The 16,280-nt window shown below is 43.2% G+C and overlaps 1 protein-coding gene across 8 annotated transcripts in view; it reads left to right on the forward strand.

Annotated features, from left to right (window-relative positions):
- The window catches only part of HIVEP1 (HIVEP zinc finger 1), a 131,189-nt gene that overhangs the window by 85,665 nt on the left and 29,244 nt on the right, over positions 1-16,280 (forward strand). For all 8 annotated transcript variants that reach the window (XM_054193491.1, XM_054193492.1, XM_054193499.1 and 5 more), the window contains one exon: positions 6,713-12,660. In XM_054193491.1, the coding sequence (XP_054049466.1) occupies positions 6,713-12,660 (5,948 nt within the window). The remainder of the gene's footprint in view (positions 1-6,712; positions 12,661-16,280) is intronic.

A 16,280-nucleotide genomic window follows, 5' to 3' on the forward strand; every position in this document is an offset into this window, starting at 1 on the left:
CTTGTATCCGAGTTAGGGTGTTAAGGTCTGGATAGGTGGACAACCAGAGGAGTAGTAAGTCTGGTTTCAACAGGTACAAATGCAAATCCCTGCACCTGGGAAGGAGGAGACCCTGCAGTGAGACCAGCTGGGGACTTACTGATCAGGGAGCAGCTCTGTGGAAAGGCCCATGGTGGTGCGGTGGGCAGCGAGCTGGGCGTGAGCCAGCAGCATGGCTGACAGCAAGGGAGGCAACATCCTGGGCTGTATGGATGAAAGTACGACCAGGAGATCAAGGGAAGGGATTATCTTCCCCTACTCAGCAATCCTTAGATGTCATTTAGATACTGTGTCCAGTTTTGGGCCCTCCAGTGGAGGAGGAACATCAGAAACCTGGAGTGAGTTCAGCGTTGGGACACCACAACCGTCAGGGCTGTAGCACTTGGCCTGTGAGGAGAAGTTGAGGGACTGGGACTCATTCAGCCTTGAGAAGAGGTGGGTTTTGGGAGGGTTGTCATGAAGATGGAGTCAGACTCTTCACAGGGGAGCATGGTGGGAGGATGAGAGGCAATAGGAATAAGCTGAAACAAGAGAGGCACGGACTGGCTTGTTCTCCATGAGGACAGTCAAGCAGTGGAAGATGTTGCTCACAGAGGCTGTGTAGACTCTCTCCTTGGGGGTTTCCAAGACCCAACTGGACAAAGCCCTAAGGACCCTGATCTGGTCCCATAGCTGGCCCTGATTTGAGCAGGAGGTTGGACTAGAGATTTGCTGAGGTTTTTTCCCACCTGAATTATCTTGTGATGTACGTTATGAAATACTAATTTTTAAATTTGGGAAACTTATTTAGTGGTAGAGGTACTAGGTATAATTTCTTGGTGTATATATCAATATACATTTTCTCTACAATTACCTTTAATATATGAACGTGAGATACAGTGATTTTATGGGCTTGCCAGGGTGTGATGGTAGAGAGCATTAAAATTTAATTTGACTTTACAAAAATGCATGCTGTCATTGAGGTTAATGGCACTATTCAAATGAGTGCTGGTACCACATATTAACACAGGCGCACCTTTCCCAGAGCTTGTGTTAGTAGGACTTCTGCTATTTTGGTTAATAATGAGAAATTATGCTAATACAGTAGTCTTTCCAGTACAAAAACCTGATGTGAAATGACCCATAAAAGAGGATTGGGGAACCTCTCTCTTGCTGACAGCCCATACAATGCCTTTGGTGGGTCACATATCAACCCAGAGCTTAGCGTTGTCTGTTAAAAACACCAAGAAAAATAATCATGTGTTTGCAGGCAGTATGAAATCATGAAACCACACTTACCTTATCCGTGCCTTATGGAATGGTCCGGTATTTTCTGATACGAACAAAAGGACCAGACACTGACAAAGGTGAACACTTGATCCAATCCCTATCAGACTGCTTTAGCCTTTGAAGGTCAAAACTTCCGACACACCCTTTTTTAATGAATTAATGTCACATTGTGCTTGACGTACAGATCAAGTGGTTTTTAAGGATATGTTTGGACTGGTGTTCTCAGCAATAAAAGCTCTTAAGCATAGGTTAAGCCTACTGACAGAGGTTTTCAAATATCACCGCTGACTTGGAGTGCCATTAAGTTCTTAGACTTGCCTCCTGACCTCTGAAAGAGGGAGTGACCACCATGTGGCCAACTCAAGAAGCCTGAAGTTAGGCACCTGAGATAAGGCCATTAAAATTGTTGGTGACTGACTTTCAAATCAGTCACCAACCATCAATAAGCACTATTTGTGCTTAAAATTAGGCACGGCGCTTGGGTTAATCTTGTTCAAATCTTTCTGTTGACTTGTTGACTGCAAACATTTTCATAGTTGTATGTGTGGTTTATGTAATCAAGGGAGGCTTTTTTTGGGTTTGTTTTTTTTTTTATTTACAGCTGTACTTAGCATGTAGGAGGCAGTATGCAGCTAAAGAGCTAATTTAATAAAAAATGAAACTTTAGTTATTCCTTGCTGCATTTAATGTAAGTTCTGGTGGCCTTATATTTGCTGGCAAGACTTATTTCTTTATCTCATAATCATGTTCTTTACTTATTTGTGGAAACAGACCCAGTGGAGTGATTCACGAGTGCTTTCAATAGTTTCTGTCAAATCAAAATTAAATAAGTATCAGATGAAAAGAATAAGAATATTTTCAGTATCTAAAGACAGTGGGAAGCTTTGCTTTAATCAGAATTAGATCCTGAGTAATGGTCTCTCTTTTTTGAATAGCCTTCCACCTTTGAATCCCTACCATTGATAAGTGTCAGAGTAACCGTTTAGCTTTGCATTTAAGGTATCAATTAGTATTTTAACACTTTCAGAAGAGGCTTGATCTTACTTGCAGTGCCCTGGGAGCGAAGTACAGATTTAGGAGCTGAAGTTTAGGCACTTGGATTTGAAAACCTGGTCTCTGTATGTAAATCTACAGTGATTTTTTATTTTTTTTTTTTTTTTAATTCTGCAACATAAAGTGAGGACATGAGATGAAAATTGTGCCTTTCATTGGACTGTAGTAGCAGGTCGTGGTTGCTTGCTCTGCGTTTCACAGGGTAGCCCTGAGGGAGAAGGGAGCTTGGTGCCTTGCTTCAGTTCCCTCTTATTCTCTTCCTTCTTCTTAAGTACAAGCACGTAGCTCTATTAGAAGGGAGAGAAAGAGAGTGGGTGTTATAATAACACGTAGGCTTTGAGACAGGCAGTTCTGAAAGTTACTTAAACAAAACCATTGAGATCATTTTGTCAAGGTACTGTCTAATTCACCAGTGAATGCTACGGAAGCAAAAAATCAGATCGCTTATACCTTTTCTTTATTTGCTGCATGAGTTACTCCGCCAGATTGCCGTCTACACCATCACACTTGTGTTCTTTTGCTCTGTTGCCTGTGCAAAGTGCAGCAGAGAAATTACAGGTGAACAAAGTCATGTTTAGAAACATCAGTTTTTCCTGTCATGTTTTGAGTGCAGAATTCATACTGAGGCAAAAGAATTAAGCAGAGAGTCCTGATGGCAAAGCAGAACAAAGCCAACCAGGGAAAGCATGAAAGAGATGCAGCGGTGTCCCCGGGATGTGAAAAGTGAGGCGCTGAGCACAATGGCATTGTTTCCTCTCCTCTTGGGCTGGGTAACTTAGTCTGATTTGATGTAATACAGCATATGAAAAAGCTACTTTTTAGGCGTCTGAGGTGACAGCACTTCTCAACAGCACCACTTCACCGCCTGAGAAGAAGGGGAATTACCGCCCAACGATGAGAAGGGCTTTGTGATTGCAGAGGGAGGTGAGCAGAGCGCGTGGAGTGGCAGGGAGGGAAAGGAAAGCGGATCAACTTCGTATTTTCTTTTCACATGAGGACGTTTTTACATTCTCTTTGTTCAGTGTCAGCTTGTTGATGTGGGCACAGGACCCCGGCGAGTTATCACGCTCCTGAAAGTTTGTCACTCTGAAAGGCCAGAGGAGTGTTTAGCGTTCTGGGACTGATGCTTTCCATCAGTTTTGTTGTTGCCTCTGGAAATACTGGTGCAGTTATTCTTTGTGCAAGCGCGTAACTGCAGATTAACGAACGTGGAATGGAATATCTTCAGCATGAACTGGGAATTCAAAAAGAAGACTTAAACAAAAGGAATGAAAAGCTAAAAACAAGTGAAACGAAGTTGTCAGGGATTCCTTTTTTCCCCAAATGTGATAGAAATTTGGTTGTTAGCAAACATAAGGTGAATATTTCTGTTAACGGTAAGGGTTTCTGGATTATCCAGGAGTGAAGCAGAGCACAGGACATAAACTATTGTTAAGCCTTGTAAAGCCGTTGTCAAGGAAGTACATTTTACGACATTTTCAAAAAGTAAAGCAGTAAATAGATTATGGAGAATTCTGATCTTGAATTCATAATGAACTCATATTTTTAATTGCTTGATTGGTAGATGAGAGATACATTTTTACTTTCTTTAAAGCTTTCTTAAGCCTCATTACATCTTTCAGCTGTGTTGGTTTCCAGTTCACTAGCATGGTGTGGGTTGAGTGTGCTTGTTCCTCTGCACTATATGGTAGAAAGCCAGGAATATTAGTTATTTAATATTCTGAGGCATCAGGGAATGGCACATTATTTGATCGTTCAATTTCTGCAGTATAAAACACCCTGGCTTTTTTGTGTACCTTTGTTTGCTTGGTTGTCCGCAATCCCTGGCGCTCTTATCTTCCTAGCTCTGTGTAATCTGCCCAGCTCTTCCCGTAGCACTCCGGTACAAACACCAGCAGTATGATCGGTGTGGAGGCGTGATTGTGATGGGATAAAAGCTGCAGCGTGTGCATAAAAGGAACCAAATTACTTACGCTCAATTAGCGTGGCTGTGCTTCAGAGAGATCACCAAACCATGGCTAAAAGCACCCTTTTATATAATTACCTTGTTATTTTCTCTTTGATTCATGTAAAATTGTTTTTTGTTGTTATTGAAGAAAAAACAGTTGCAGTAGACTATGAATTGTAAAGAAATCACCATTAATAATGCTGACGAAAGCTTACCTAGTGTAAACCACTCGTTTAATTGTGAAGCAACGGAAAGGACAAAACATCATGGTGGGAGACTGCTCAGCTTTGAATATGTTAAATCCAGTCTAATATGAATAGGTTTTGGTGACAAAGCAATAAATGCAAAGTTCATTTAAAGGCTAAGTGAATGATTACTGCAGAAATTTCTTTCTGGATGCACAAGAGGAGCACGAAGTCCTCATAACCAGGATTCAGAACCAGTGGGTCTGTCAAGGGTTTCTTGTGTCTCTTTTATGGGACTGCAGAATGTGACAAAACAGTCTCTTAGTCTTCACAGTTAAATTTGCTCTAGTTGGCCTGTGAGAGCAATGGGTCAGGCTCTGCAGAACTTCCACACTTGCAATACATTAGGTGGGATGTGTAGTCTTTAATCTTTCAGTTTGCAAGGAAATCTCCTGAATATCCATTCACCCTAAGTGAATATGTGTGTACATTAAGTTGGCATCAAGTTGGAAATGGGATTTTGAATTTCCAAGTGTCTGGCATTAGCCACACATCCCAGTGGGGTTACGCTCTGGCATGGAGAATGCATAACATCTTCTCGCCTTTCTTTTCCTACTGGTCGCTTTGCATTCTCTTCTGCTAGACAAGCTTTAGGCATTGCCTGGGTTTCCTTGACATGGAGCAGGAATTTCGCCCTGGATTCATCAGCTCCAGTATCTCTTGTCAGATGCATGCTATGCATTGGCTTTCCTCCTAGCGTGGTACAGAAGCCAGCCGGTGTTTCTGCAAGAGGATGCCACTCAAAGGGGGCCGTAGGGTCGATGGGTTCTGGGAAGTCTGAGCTTTCTCCATGTAGCTCTTTGTGAAGTTGCCCATGAGAATTTTGTCCCTTTATACATTGTCTTAAGGCTGTTCTTGACCTAGAAGTGCACAGAAACCTCTCTTCCTGAGTAGCTGTATGTGCAGGTAAACATACTACATGGAGTTACTCTGTACCGTTCCCAAAATGTGTATGCAGCTGCACCTTTTCAGAGGCATCAGCCCTCTAGTCACATTGGATTCTTCCCTTGCTTTGAATATTGGCAATCGGATGAATATGGGTTTGGCTAACAGCCTAATGAACGAGTTGTAAAATTTAAGAAAATGGATTTATGACCATTTAACATTTGGCTTCCTCTGCACTACCGGTGATGGTAGCTGAGGCAGTGGATGTTAGGAAAGAAGTAAAAAAAAAAAAATTTAAAAATCAACTAACAGATTAAATATCACACTGTTGAGGTAAACAAAGTACCTCTGTTTACCTGAGTAAAGTACCTGAGTAAAATCAGGTATCTATAAAAAAAACCAACCTTGTAAGTATCAATGCTGAAATTCACTCTATATGTACTTTTTTCTTATAGAAATTGGACTCTCTACAAATACAAGTACTTGCTACAAAATTATTCTGCTGAATAATATTGCAGTTCATTTGCTCTTCACTACACTCCTGAAACTCTGCGTGCATACCTGCTTAAAATCAGCAACAAGTGTAGCTAGTAATGAACTAATTCAAATTTAGTTTATTTTGTTTCATGATGCACAAATAGAAAATCACTTAAGTGTGGCTGATTTTATTCATCCACAGCAGTTGCTCATCTGAAATGCTATTGAAGTTCAGTAATTGGAGCTCTGAAATACAGTATTTGACAGATGGTGTGGGTGGTTGTGCCATTTCCATGATAAATCTACTTACAAATATAACCATGAGGAAGTTGTCTTCATTCCTTGACTACTGCAACATATAGATGGAAGAAGTGACAAACACGACTTGAAAACAGATTTCTGTCTTGGTTCTTCATTTTCCTGCTATAATGATTTGAATTTTTAAACAAGTGCAAGAGAGAGATTTCTTTTTACTTTATCTCAAAAGAAGTAGCTATAAATGCTGAAATATTCTTTCAGTAGCTTTTCTTTACTTACATTTCCTTTGAGGCTTTTCCTATAGTGAATTAGTTTTGTAATGTCTTGCAGCATGAGTTACAAAGCATTGCTCTTTTAGATGAAAACTAAATAGATCTTCACTACGATAGAATTACTGTTTAAAAAAGGCTGAAGAAATGGACAGTCCTGTTCCCCAGGGCTTGCTGTTTAATCTTAGAGATGGTAACATGGTATAAATAAAAATATACTGCGTTATCCGGTTTTAACATACTTTTTTATTCTCTTTGTGTTTTAACAGAAATCACTGATGCTGGTACTAGAGGAACCCAAGATGCAATTAAGGGTGTGAAAAGAAAAAAGATTGTGACTGAAAACCATCTAAAAAAAATACCAAAATCGCCTTTGAGAAGCCCCGCCGAAACCAAGGTTAAGCAAAATGTAGACCCTCCGCCGCTAAAAGCTCTTCCGGATGCCTCCGAACACACCACAGCACAGGATCACCTACCCGTGCAAAATGGAAATCAGTGTACCAAACAAAACGGGGGAGCACTTAGTAGCGAGATAAGTGCTGAAACAACCAAATCTGAGACATCAATGCAGACAAAGCTCTCGTTGACGCATCAGTCCTTAGATTTGGGTAAACAGGCAGCGGAGGATACTGATGCAAACCAACTGAACTCACCAGAGAAGAAGTCTCTCTCAAACTCCTCATCAAGTAAAACAAAGACTGACAGTAATGAATGTATTAATTTTGTTGATTGCAGTACGTCATCCCCGTGTACACGTACTGCATTCGATGTCTTATTAAAAGCTATGGAGCCTGAACTGAACACCTTAGCACAAGAGTGCCCCCCTTACGGGATGCAGATAGAGAAACTGAGACCAAATAGAACTGTAAGCACCTCTTCTAGTCTCACGTCCAATACAATGAGCGTCCAAAATCAGTCTGCTTTGCCGCAGCGTGAGTTTGCAACTGGACCTCACTATTACCCGTGTGCGTTAAACAATGTGCATGTAGCAACAACAACCAAAACTGGACAAGCACAAGGCCAATCAGTTTCTCATTCACAAGACCTTATTACTAAAACCAGTCAACAAAATCACCAGGTTGTTATGTGTCCAAGTTTCACTAGGTCGCTGGTGCAACAGCAGAGTCAAGAAAACCCCAAGGTCCAGCAGATATACAGCATAGCAGTAACTTCGTCTGTCGTTCACACCTCATCTTCCACTGTAACTCAGGTTTTTCCGCAAAGCCAGTTAGTAGCTAGTTCGTCTACACCTTTGTCAATTAGCACATCGAGTTCAACGCACTTGTCTATAGGTCCCATGTATAATTCAGCCCAGATAGCATCAGTTGTAAACCATGGTGTAGAACAAATATGTAACCTCTTGAAAGACCAGAAGCCTAAAAAGCTAGGGAAATACGTCTGTGAGTATTGCAATCGGGCCTGTGCCAAGCCCAGTGTTCTCCAAAAGCACATCCGATCCCATACTGGAGAGCGACCGTATCCTTGTGTGACATGTGGGTTTTCATTTAAAACCAAAAGCAATCTGTACAAGCACAAAAAATCTCATGCACATGCTATCAAACTTGGACTTGTCCTACAACCAGATTCGGGTGGCCTCTTCTTATCTCATGACTCGGACAAAGCACTTAGCATTCATTCAGATGTGGAAGAAAGCGGTGAAAGCGAAGATGAAGGCACTGCTGATGAAAGGCAAGATGACCAAGAACTGGAACCTGCGCAAATAGTGAAAGTCATTTCGAGTGCAGAAACGTTGCGGAAAGGAAGCCCCATTCCATTAAGTAACCCAGATTGTATACCAGGTGACTCTTCCTTACATGACACAGAACCTCAAGTAAGGGCAGCTTTACCAAAAGTAGTGGTTCATCCTGTAAATGTTTCTCCGTTAAGGGCCGATAGCCCGAAAGTAACAGAACCAGCACCTGAGCTTGCTGCAGCACAGAGAAAAGGAGATTTTAAAGTGACAGCTCTTCCGTCAACACATACAGCCTCATACAAGGAGAATGACATAAAGCAACATCAGAAAGTAGAAATGGGCCTATTAGAGGAACAGCTGGGATCTGCGGTCGGAGCAGTGCACGCTCAGCTCCAGAGACAGCAGGCAACTGATGGTTCCCAAGACCAGCAAGGAAAATGTCTTTTGAGCCCTAGAAGTTTAGGTAGTACTGATTCTGGTTATTTCTCTCGTTCTGAAAGTGCCGAGCAAACAATGAGCCCACCAGCTCCTTTCGTAAGAGGATTGTTGACCTCTGAGAAAGATCCAAATAAAAACCTGCCCTGTGTGCCGCGCGCAAGTGGCGTGGTAGCATCAGTGGTACAGACTGTTTGTGCTGAAAAAAATCTGATTCTCTCTGGCCAAATGCGACCTCCCATGGCAACAAAAACACTTGAGGAGCGTATCTCAAAGTTAATTTCTGATAATGAAGCCGTTGTGGATGACAAACAGTTAGATAGTGTGAAACCAAGAAGAACATCTCTTTCGAGAAGAGGCAGCATAGATTCACCAAAATCCTACATATTTAAGGACTCTTTCCAGTTTGATTTAAAGCCCATGGGAAGAAGAACTAGCTCAAGCTCTGATATACCAAAGTCTCCTTTCACACCCACTGAGAAATCAAAGCAAGTTTTTCTTCTTTCTGTACCATCCCTTGACTGTTTACCTATAACACGAAGTAATTCCATGCCTACTACCAGTTACTCAGCAGTACCTCCAAATGTAATACCTCCCTCTCATCCCCTTCGAGGAAGTCAGTCGTTTGATGATAAAATTGGCTCTTTATACGATGATGTTTTTGTATCAGGACCTGCTACTCCACTGAACCAAGGTGGACATCCTCGGACCCTTGTTAGACAGGCAGCAATAGAAGATTCTTCTACTGGCGAAAGCCAAGTTCTTGGACCGGTGCGATCCGTAGAAGAAAGTTATCTGGGGTGTAATGTATCAAGTGAATCTTTACTGCAAAGGAGCAAGTCCCTGGCGCAGGGATCAAATTTAGAAAAAACAAAGAAGTCCCCTCAGGTGCGAGGAACAATGTTTGAGTGTGAAACCTGCAGAAACCGATACAGAAAACTGGAAAATTTTGAAAACCACAAGAAATTCTATTGTTCGGAGTTGCATGGACCTAAAACTAAAGCAGCAATCCGAGAGCCTGAGCATAAAACTGTTCCAAACAGTACACAGCCTCAAATTCTACACTACAGAGTCACTACTTCAACTGGCGTCTGGGAGCAGACACCCCAGATAAGAAAAAGAAGGAAAATGAAGAGTGTTGGTGATGATGATGACCCACAGCAAAATGATACCAGCATACCATCAAAGAACACAGAAAGCCAGAGCAAGCCAGTAAATTCTTCCAGTCTGCTAAAACACAGTGCAACAACAGTGGTAGGATCGCAACAGCCAAGCAACCTTCTACTTCAAAGTTCCCAAATTCAGCTTGTGGCTCGAGGCACAGATCAGACTACGGAGCCAAAGATGGCTCCGCTCATTGAAAAGCAGGCAAGTTCAGCTGTGCAAGAAAAGGTGGAGTTGAAAAGACAAGGGACTGGTATTTCAGTAATACAGCACACCAATTCACTGAGCAGAAACAGCTCATTTGAGAAATCAGAGTCGTTTGAAAGAGTATCACCAGTTTCTTCTCAAGAGCCCAACAAGGTTGCAAAGCCCCGCTCTATGAATACAGTTGTCATCCAAGAGGATAGACATTCTCATCTGAATACTCCCCAGCATCATCAACCCCTGTCATCAGAAGCACCTAGAGGGGAAGTTCAGGGAGGCCAAATAGCTTCCAGTGAGAGAAGCGTACCGCTTCAGCCGTCGAGACTTGTTCGCCAGCATAACATCCAGGTTCCTGAAATACTGGTCACAGAAGAACCAGACAGGGACCAAGAAAACCAATGCAGCGATCAGGAAAAGACAGAGAGGTTTAATTGGCCACAGCGCAGTGAAACACTGTCAAAATTGCCAACAGAAAAGCTTCCGCCAAAGAAGAAAAGAATTCGCTTGGCTGAAATGGAGCACTCGTCTGCCGAATCAAGCGTTGATTCCACGCTTTCCAGAAGCCTAAGTCGGGAGAGTAGCTTGTCTCATGCCTCCAGTTTCTCAGCTTCACTCGATAAAGATGAAACTTCGAAGGCTGAGAACCCTTCCAAAGCAGAGCTCGTCAGTAAGTCGTCAGAGTTCCTCATGATTCCCGCTGGCTCGCATGCACTGGCTGTGCCTGGCCCTCATTACCGGGAAATGAGACGTGCCGCATCGGAGCAAATCAGCTGCACGCAGCCGTCGATGGAGGTTGTGGACTACAGGAGTAAGTCTTTTGACTGTGGAAGCATGTCTCCGTCAAAACCTGCCTCGCTCGTAGAGACAGCCGCTCCAAAAGTGTCGTCTGCAAATGGAGTTACTGGACATGTGCCTCTGCTAGAAAGGAGGAGGGGACCATTTGTAAGACAGATATCTTTAAATATTGCTCCAGAAAGTCATCAGCCTCAAGCTAAATCGAATTCTTCATTTCAGACAGCTCATGCTACGGATGTGCCCACAGTGCCATTGCACAGGCTGCAGACCTCCGGCAGTTCTTCGGTGGAGTTTCCATCCAGTACTCAGCCTTCACAGACTCACTCCAGGCCTCACTCGGCAATTCCAAATTGTAATCCCGTTAGCCTGTCTTCGGTTCAGCAGCCTCTAGATCACGTGTTGAATAATCAAGGACAGCCATCCTCGACGCATCAGCCTTCCCAGACATCGACTAAAACATCAGCCCATGGGGCACAACTGAGCACATATGCGCTCTCTTGTCATCCCGATGAAAAAAAGGATTGTTTTGCTCCGAAGTATCAACTTCAAGTTAAAACATTACATATAGGTCAGCCATACTCTTCTAAATTGCTAAAAAATACTTTGTCAGCTCAGGCTACTCAAGGTCAAGTTGGGGTGGACCAGAATGCATCCTCCTTTGAATTGCAGACTAAACTGTCTGACATGTCTAATCCGTACTCTGTGCCTCCTCTGAAGCAAATTGTCCCTAATAACTGCAGCAGTCAAATTCATCCGATTCCTCCTTTCGTGGTTCCCGTCCGCATTCACAGCAGCGTGCCATCCTATGGCTTTGCAACTGTTACGCCCCTCCCTCACATTTTGGTGACCCAGGATCAGGTAAATCAATCTGTTTGCAAAACAAATGTTGCGACGGTGCCAACGCTTGAAGGCAAAACTCAGCTGCCAAAATCTCACAAAGATCATCAGAGGACTTTGCCAAATTCATTTGAATTTGAAAATTCACTACCGGAAAGCGGAACCAGAAATTCACCTTTGTCAAGCTCTTTGAATATTATTCAGAAAGTGCCAGTTAGCGGACTCTTCCCTCAACAAGAAGCTACAGCTTCAAGTAAACGAATGCTTTCCCCAGCTAACAGTTTAGATATTGCCATGGAAAAACAGCAAAAACGTGTGAAAGATGAGAGTGGAGCTGCCTGCATGACAGATGCTAGACCATTGCATTCACTGAACGTTAGATCAAATGACCCTACTAGTAAGCAGAAGAAACCAGTTTTGGTAAGACAGGTTTGCACCACAGAGCCCCTTGAAAATCACCTCTTGGATCCCGATGGTGTTGCCCAGCATGAAAAAAGCAGCAAAGCTAGTACTTCAGACCTGGGGCTGCCTGACCATCATTCATCTGACACTGGGGTTTCAGAAACCCTAAAGGAGTCACCAGAATCTGAAGACCTGAAGTCTTCAGCATCGCCGGTGTTTGTAGTTAGAAAACCGTCTGAATTGTCTCCCGTGAATAATCAGAGTTCTCTTCTCAAGGCTGTAAGTAGCAGCCAAGAAAGAAGGTCCCCAGGTAGCAGTAATGAGAGCAAGCACATCAGTAGCCAGGGCCAAGCAAAGCCTGTGACTACCTTGGCCGCGATGAATGCGGGAGAAATGCAGAGGTTGTCCTTTCCAAGCCTCAAGACCTCAACGAGTTTTACCTGGTGTTACCTCTTGAAGAGAAAACCATTGCATCTGCTGCAAAACGATCAGAAAATCTCAGCCTATTCTACCTGGACCATTAGCCCCAACAATCCCAATCCACTTGGTTTGTCGACAAAGGTGGCTCTCTCCCTCCTCAATTCAAAACAAAAAGTTGAAAAACCACTGTACACTCAAGCCAGAACTACTCATCCCAGATCCGATGTATTGGTGTATTCAAGCAAGTGGAAGAACAGCTTAACCAAGGTACTTAAGCTATGCTTGATGTATACTGGTCGTTTACAGAGGATTTGCTTTGGAAAATGATGCTTATTCATATTTTCGGGAATGTAAAATGCCTGACATGTATAGTCTATGTGCTTATTTATTTTAGTTATGCTGGATCAAACTGCTAAAAAGATCTTAAGTAATTCCATTAAGAAACCTGTTCATAAGGATTTATCGCTTTTCATGGAAATCAGTTCCTGGGTTTGAATCTGTTTATGAAGTGTTTATCGTGGCAGGAATGTCTCTGGCTATTTTTTAAATGCAAAGGGTAGGACAAAAATAGTTCTGATATAAATATATTTTTAAACACTTTTAACTTACAACAGGTTAATTTAAGATCATAATTGCATATTTTGCCTTAAAAATCAGCTGGTATTTTCTGTTATAAAAGAGTGCTCAGCCTGAACAGGTGTCCATGGATACGCCATGGAAATATTTTTCACCATCGCTGATCATCTAACTGTGAGGGAGCGGTGAGACGCTTCCCTCTCTCCCACCTAGGTTAATCGGTGGTGTGAAATAATGACAAAAATAGCCAAGTTTAAAACAAAATTACAGCTGCCATAAAAACACTGACAACTTCTTGGATCGATACGACTCCAAAGATGACGTTAAATCTTACGCAGTGGAATATACTCAGGGCAATGTTTGTGACCCACGCAAAACTCTACGTCATTCCAGAGTCAGACATGGAAGAGCAAAGCAGTTGCTTGTCATTTCCTTGGCTGTCTCGGGGCTGCATGCATCTGTGGTCAGGATCTCACTCACTGGACAGTTTTGTTGTGTACAGGACCAAAGCTGTGCTGGTTTGCACTGGATTTGGTGTTCCTTAGTAACTGGACTGCCTCTGTGAATGGGTGAATGGGGTGGCTGACACACGGGAAGGCTGTGCTGCCGTACAGAGAGACCTGGACAGGCTGGAGAACTGGGCAAAGAGGAACCTTATGAAATTCAACAAGGGCAAGTGGAGGGTGCTGCACCTTGGGAGGAATAACCCCATGCACCAGTACAGGTTGGGGGCTGACCTGCTGCAGAGCAGCTCGGTGGGAGTCCTGGTGGACAACAGGATGACCATGAGCCAGCAATGTGCCCTTGTGGCCAAGAAGGCCAATGGCATCCTGGGGTGCATCAACGAGAGTGTGGCAAGCAGGTTGAGGGAGGTCATCCTCTCCCTCTACTCTGCCTTGGTGAGGCCGCACCTGGAGCACTGTGTCCAGTTCTGGGCTCCCCGGTTCAAGAAGGACAGGGAACTGATGGAGAGGGTGCAGCAGAGAGCTACCAAGATGATTAGGGGACTGGAACACCTCTCTTATGAAGAAAGGCTGAGGGATTTGGGTCTCTTCAGGCTGGAAAAAAGATGGCTGAGGGGGGATCTTATCAACACTTATAAATACTTAAAGAGTGGGTGTCAGGAGGATGGGGCCAGGCTCTTTTCAGTGGTGCCCGGGGACAGGACAAGAGGTAATGGGCACAAATTTGAGCATCAGAAGTTCCACCTAAACATGAGGAGGAACTTCTTTACTTTGAGGGTGGCAGAGCACTGGAACAGGCTGCCCAGGGAGGTGGTGGAGTCTCCGTCTCTGGAGACATTCAAACCCCACCTGGACACGTTCCTGTGCAACCTGCTCTAGGTGACCCTGCTCTGGCAGGGGCGTTGGACTAGATGATCTCCAGAGGTCCCTTCCAACCCTACCATTCTGCGATTCTATGAAGGTGCCTCTCTGCCCTATAGCATGGCAAGAGGTGGACATGTCTATTTAATGGGTCCGGTACCAGCTTTTATTGTCCCATGTAGTGAAGCCATAAAGCTTTCCAAAGAGAGCCTCAGGGTACCGCACGGTTTCATGCTCTTCTTTCCTCTTTGCTGTGTACACTGTGTGTGTGATGCTGAACTTTGGAGCTGGCGAAAACGGCATTAGCCATGGACCTCCCTTTCTCCAGAGTCCTTCAGGACATAGAAATCTTTTTTGGGAGGGAGGGTGGGGGGGTAAAAGCAATTGTAACTTGTCCTAATCCTGCAGCCTGCCATCAGCGAAACTTTCCAGGCATCAGGCTGGGAATCGTGGTCCGTAGAGCCGGCAGTCACTCTAGAGGAGACATACCACAGCCTTGGGAAAAGAGGTGTATTTCTGTGGATGTTGAGTGACAGAGGCTGTTGCTGTCAGCGGTCACCCTGGGGTCTTTCTGTGTTTGCTAAATGTTTTGCTGAGGTACAGGGTCGTCGGTGGGGAAAAGAGCAATAGGATGAGAAACTGTGTAAAAGGAAGAAATAGTTTCAGAATTACAGGAGGGGTCAGGAAAATAGGCTGAAACCCATCAGGCCAAAAGAGCATTAGAGTTAAACCTGGTCCTCCTGAAATCAGTGGGAGGCTTTGCTAACATTTATATCAGGGGTCAAAACTTTATCTGTAGCGTTTCATGGCAGAAAGTACGTACAGGCTGCTGGCTTTGGGTTAGCGCTAGAACTGATTTGAGTTGTTGGTTCCACGTTAGCATGCCGCCTTTGTTTAAACCCATATTACCTTTTTCAGCCTGCTCCCTCATACGCTTCATGAGTTGTTGTACTTAAATAGGGCTAAATTTAAAAAAACGACAAAAAAACCACCAGGATTCGAAGATTTAGCTTGTTTTATTGTACACAGTTGAACAATTCTTTCTAAGGCAAGTCTCACATCAGTCGTGTCATTGCCTCATGTTTGTTTTATTTTTAAAGAACAGCGTATTAGAAGAAATTCTCTGATAACAAAGCTACTGCGTGCCTCTTGAAGAATAAATTTTGTCTACAAACAAATTCTGTTTAGAATATAAATAATGGATAATAATATTTTGAAAAAATATTTTGACAGCACCCTTTTAAACACTCCAGGAGTACTTAAATGCTGTAATAGGCAGCTGTCAGGTACATTTACAGTGCTTCTGCCACAAAAGAACCACAGTTACTAATCTTTCTTCAGTCTTTCTTGCTGATGTTTTGAATGAAGCACACGAGCATGGGGAAAATGAAGAGTTCTTCAGCTCTGCTTGCGGCTGATTTACAGGTTTTACTCCGAGCCATTATGAAGGAAGAAAGTGCAGCGAGAAAGCACCAATTAAAGTTTAATTGGCGTCTCAGATTGTACGAGCAAGGTATAGGATGGCAGAAATTAAAAATTTCAAAGACCTGATGTGACCTAACACCTCCAGAATTTGTCTGCTTTCCCTTTTGATGACTCAGGCAGCAGGGCTTCAGCCACTTTCCAGGATGATGATGATGATACCGTTACAATATACCTCTGTATTACCGGTCTCCAGTTAGAGCTGGTAATGGAATAACCAGTGCCAACTCAGAAACTTCTTCAGAGAAGCCATGTTTAAAGAAAGCAAAATCTGAAATTCCTCATTCGGTTCATGCCCAGTGATTCTACTGTTTTTTCTGGTTGAGACTGAGGATGGAGAACATTGGAGGTCCTTTTGGAAATTAATATTCCATTGGAAAAAAAAAAAAAACAAACCAACGAAAAAGCCAACAAACAGATTAACAAATAATTCTCAAAAAAATATTTATTGATTTCCTGCTTAAAAGCATGGCAGGGTCCTGAGTTCCTTCGGGTACTACAGTT

The sequence above is a fragment of the Rissa tridactyla genome, chromosome 2 (genome assembly GCF_028500815.1).
Source record: "Rissa tridactyla isolate bRisTri1 chromosome 2, bRisTri1.patW.cur.20221130, whole genome shotgun sequence".
Taxonomy (NCBI): Eukaryota; Metazoa; Chordata; class Aves; order Charadriiformes; family Laridae; genus Rissa; species Rissa tridactyla.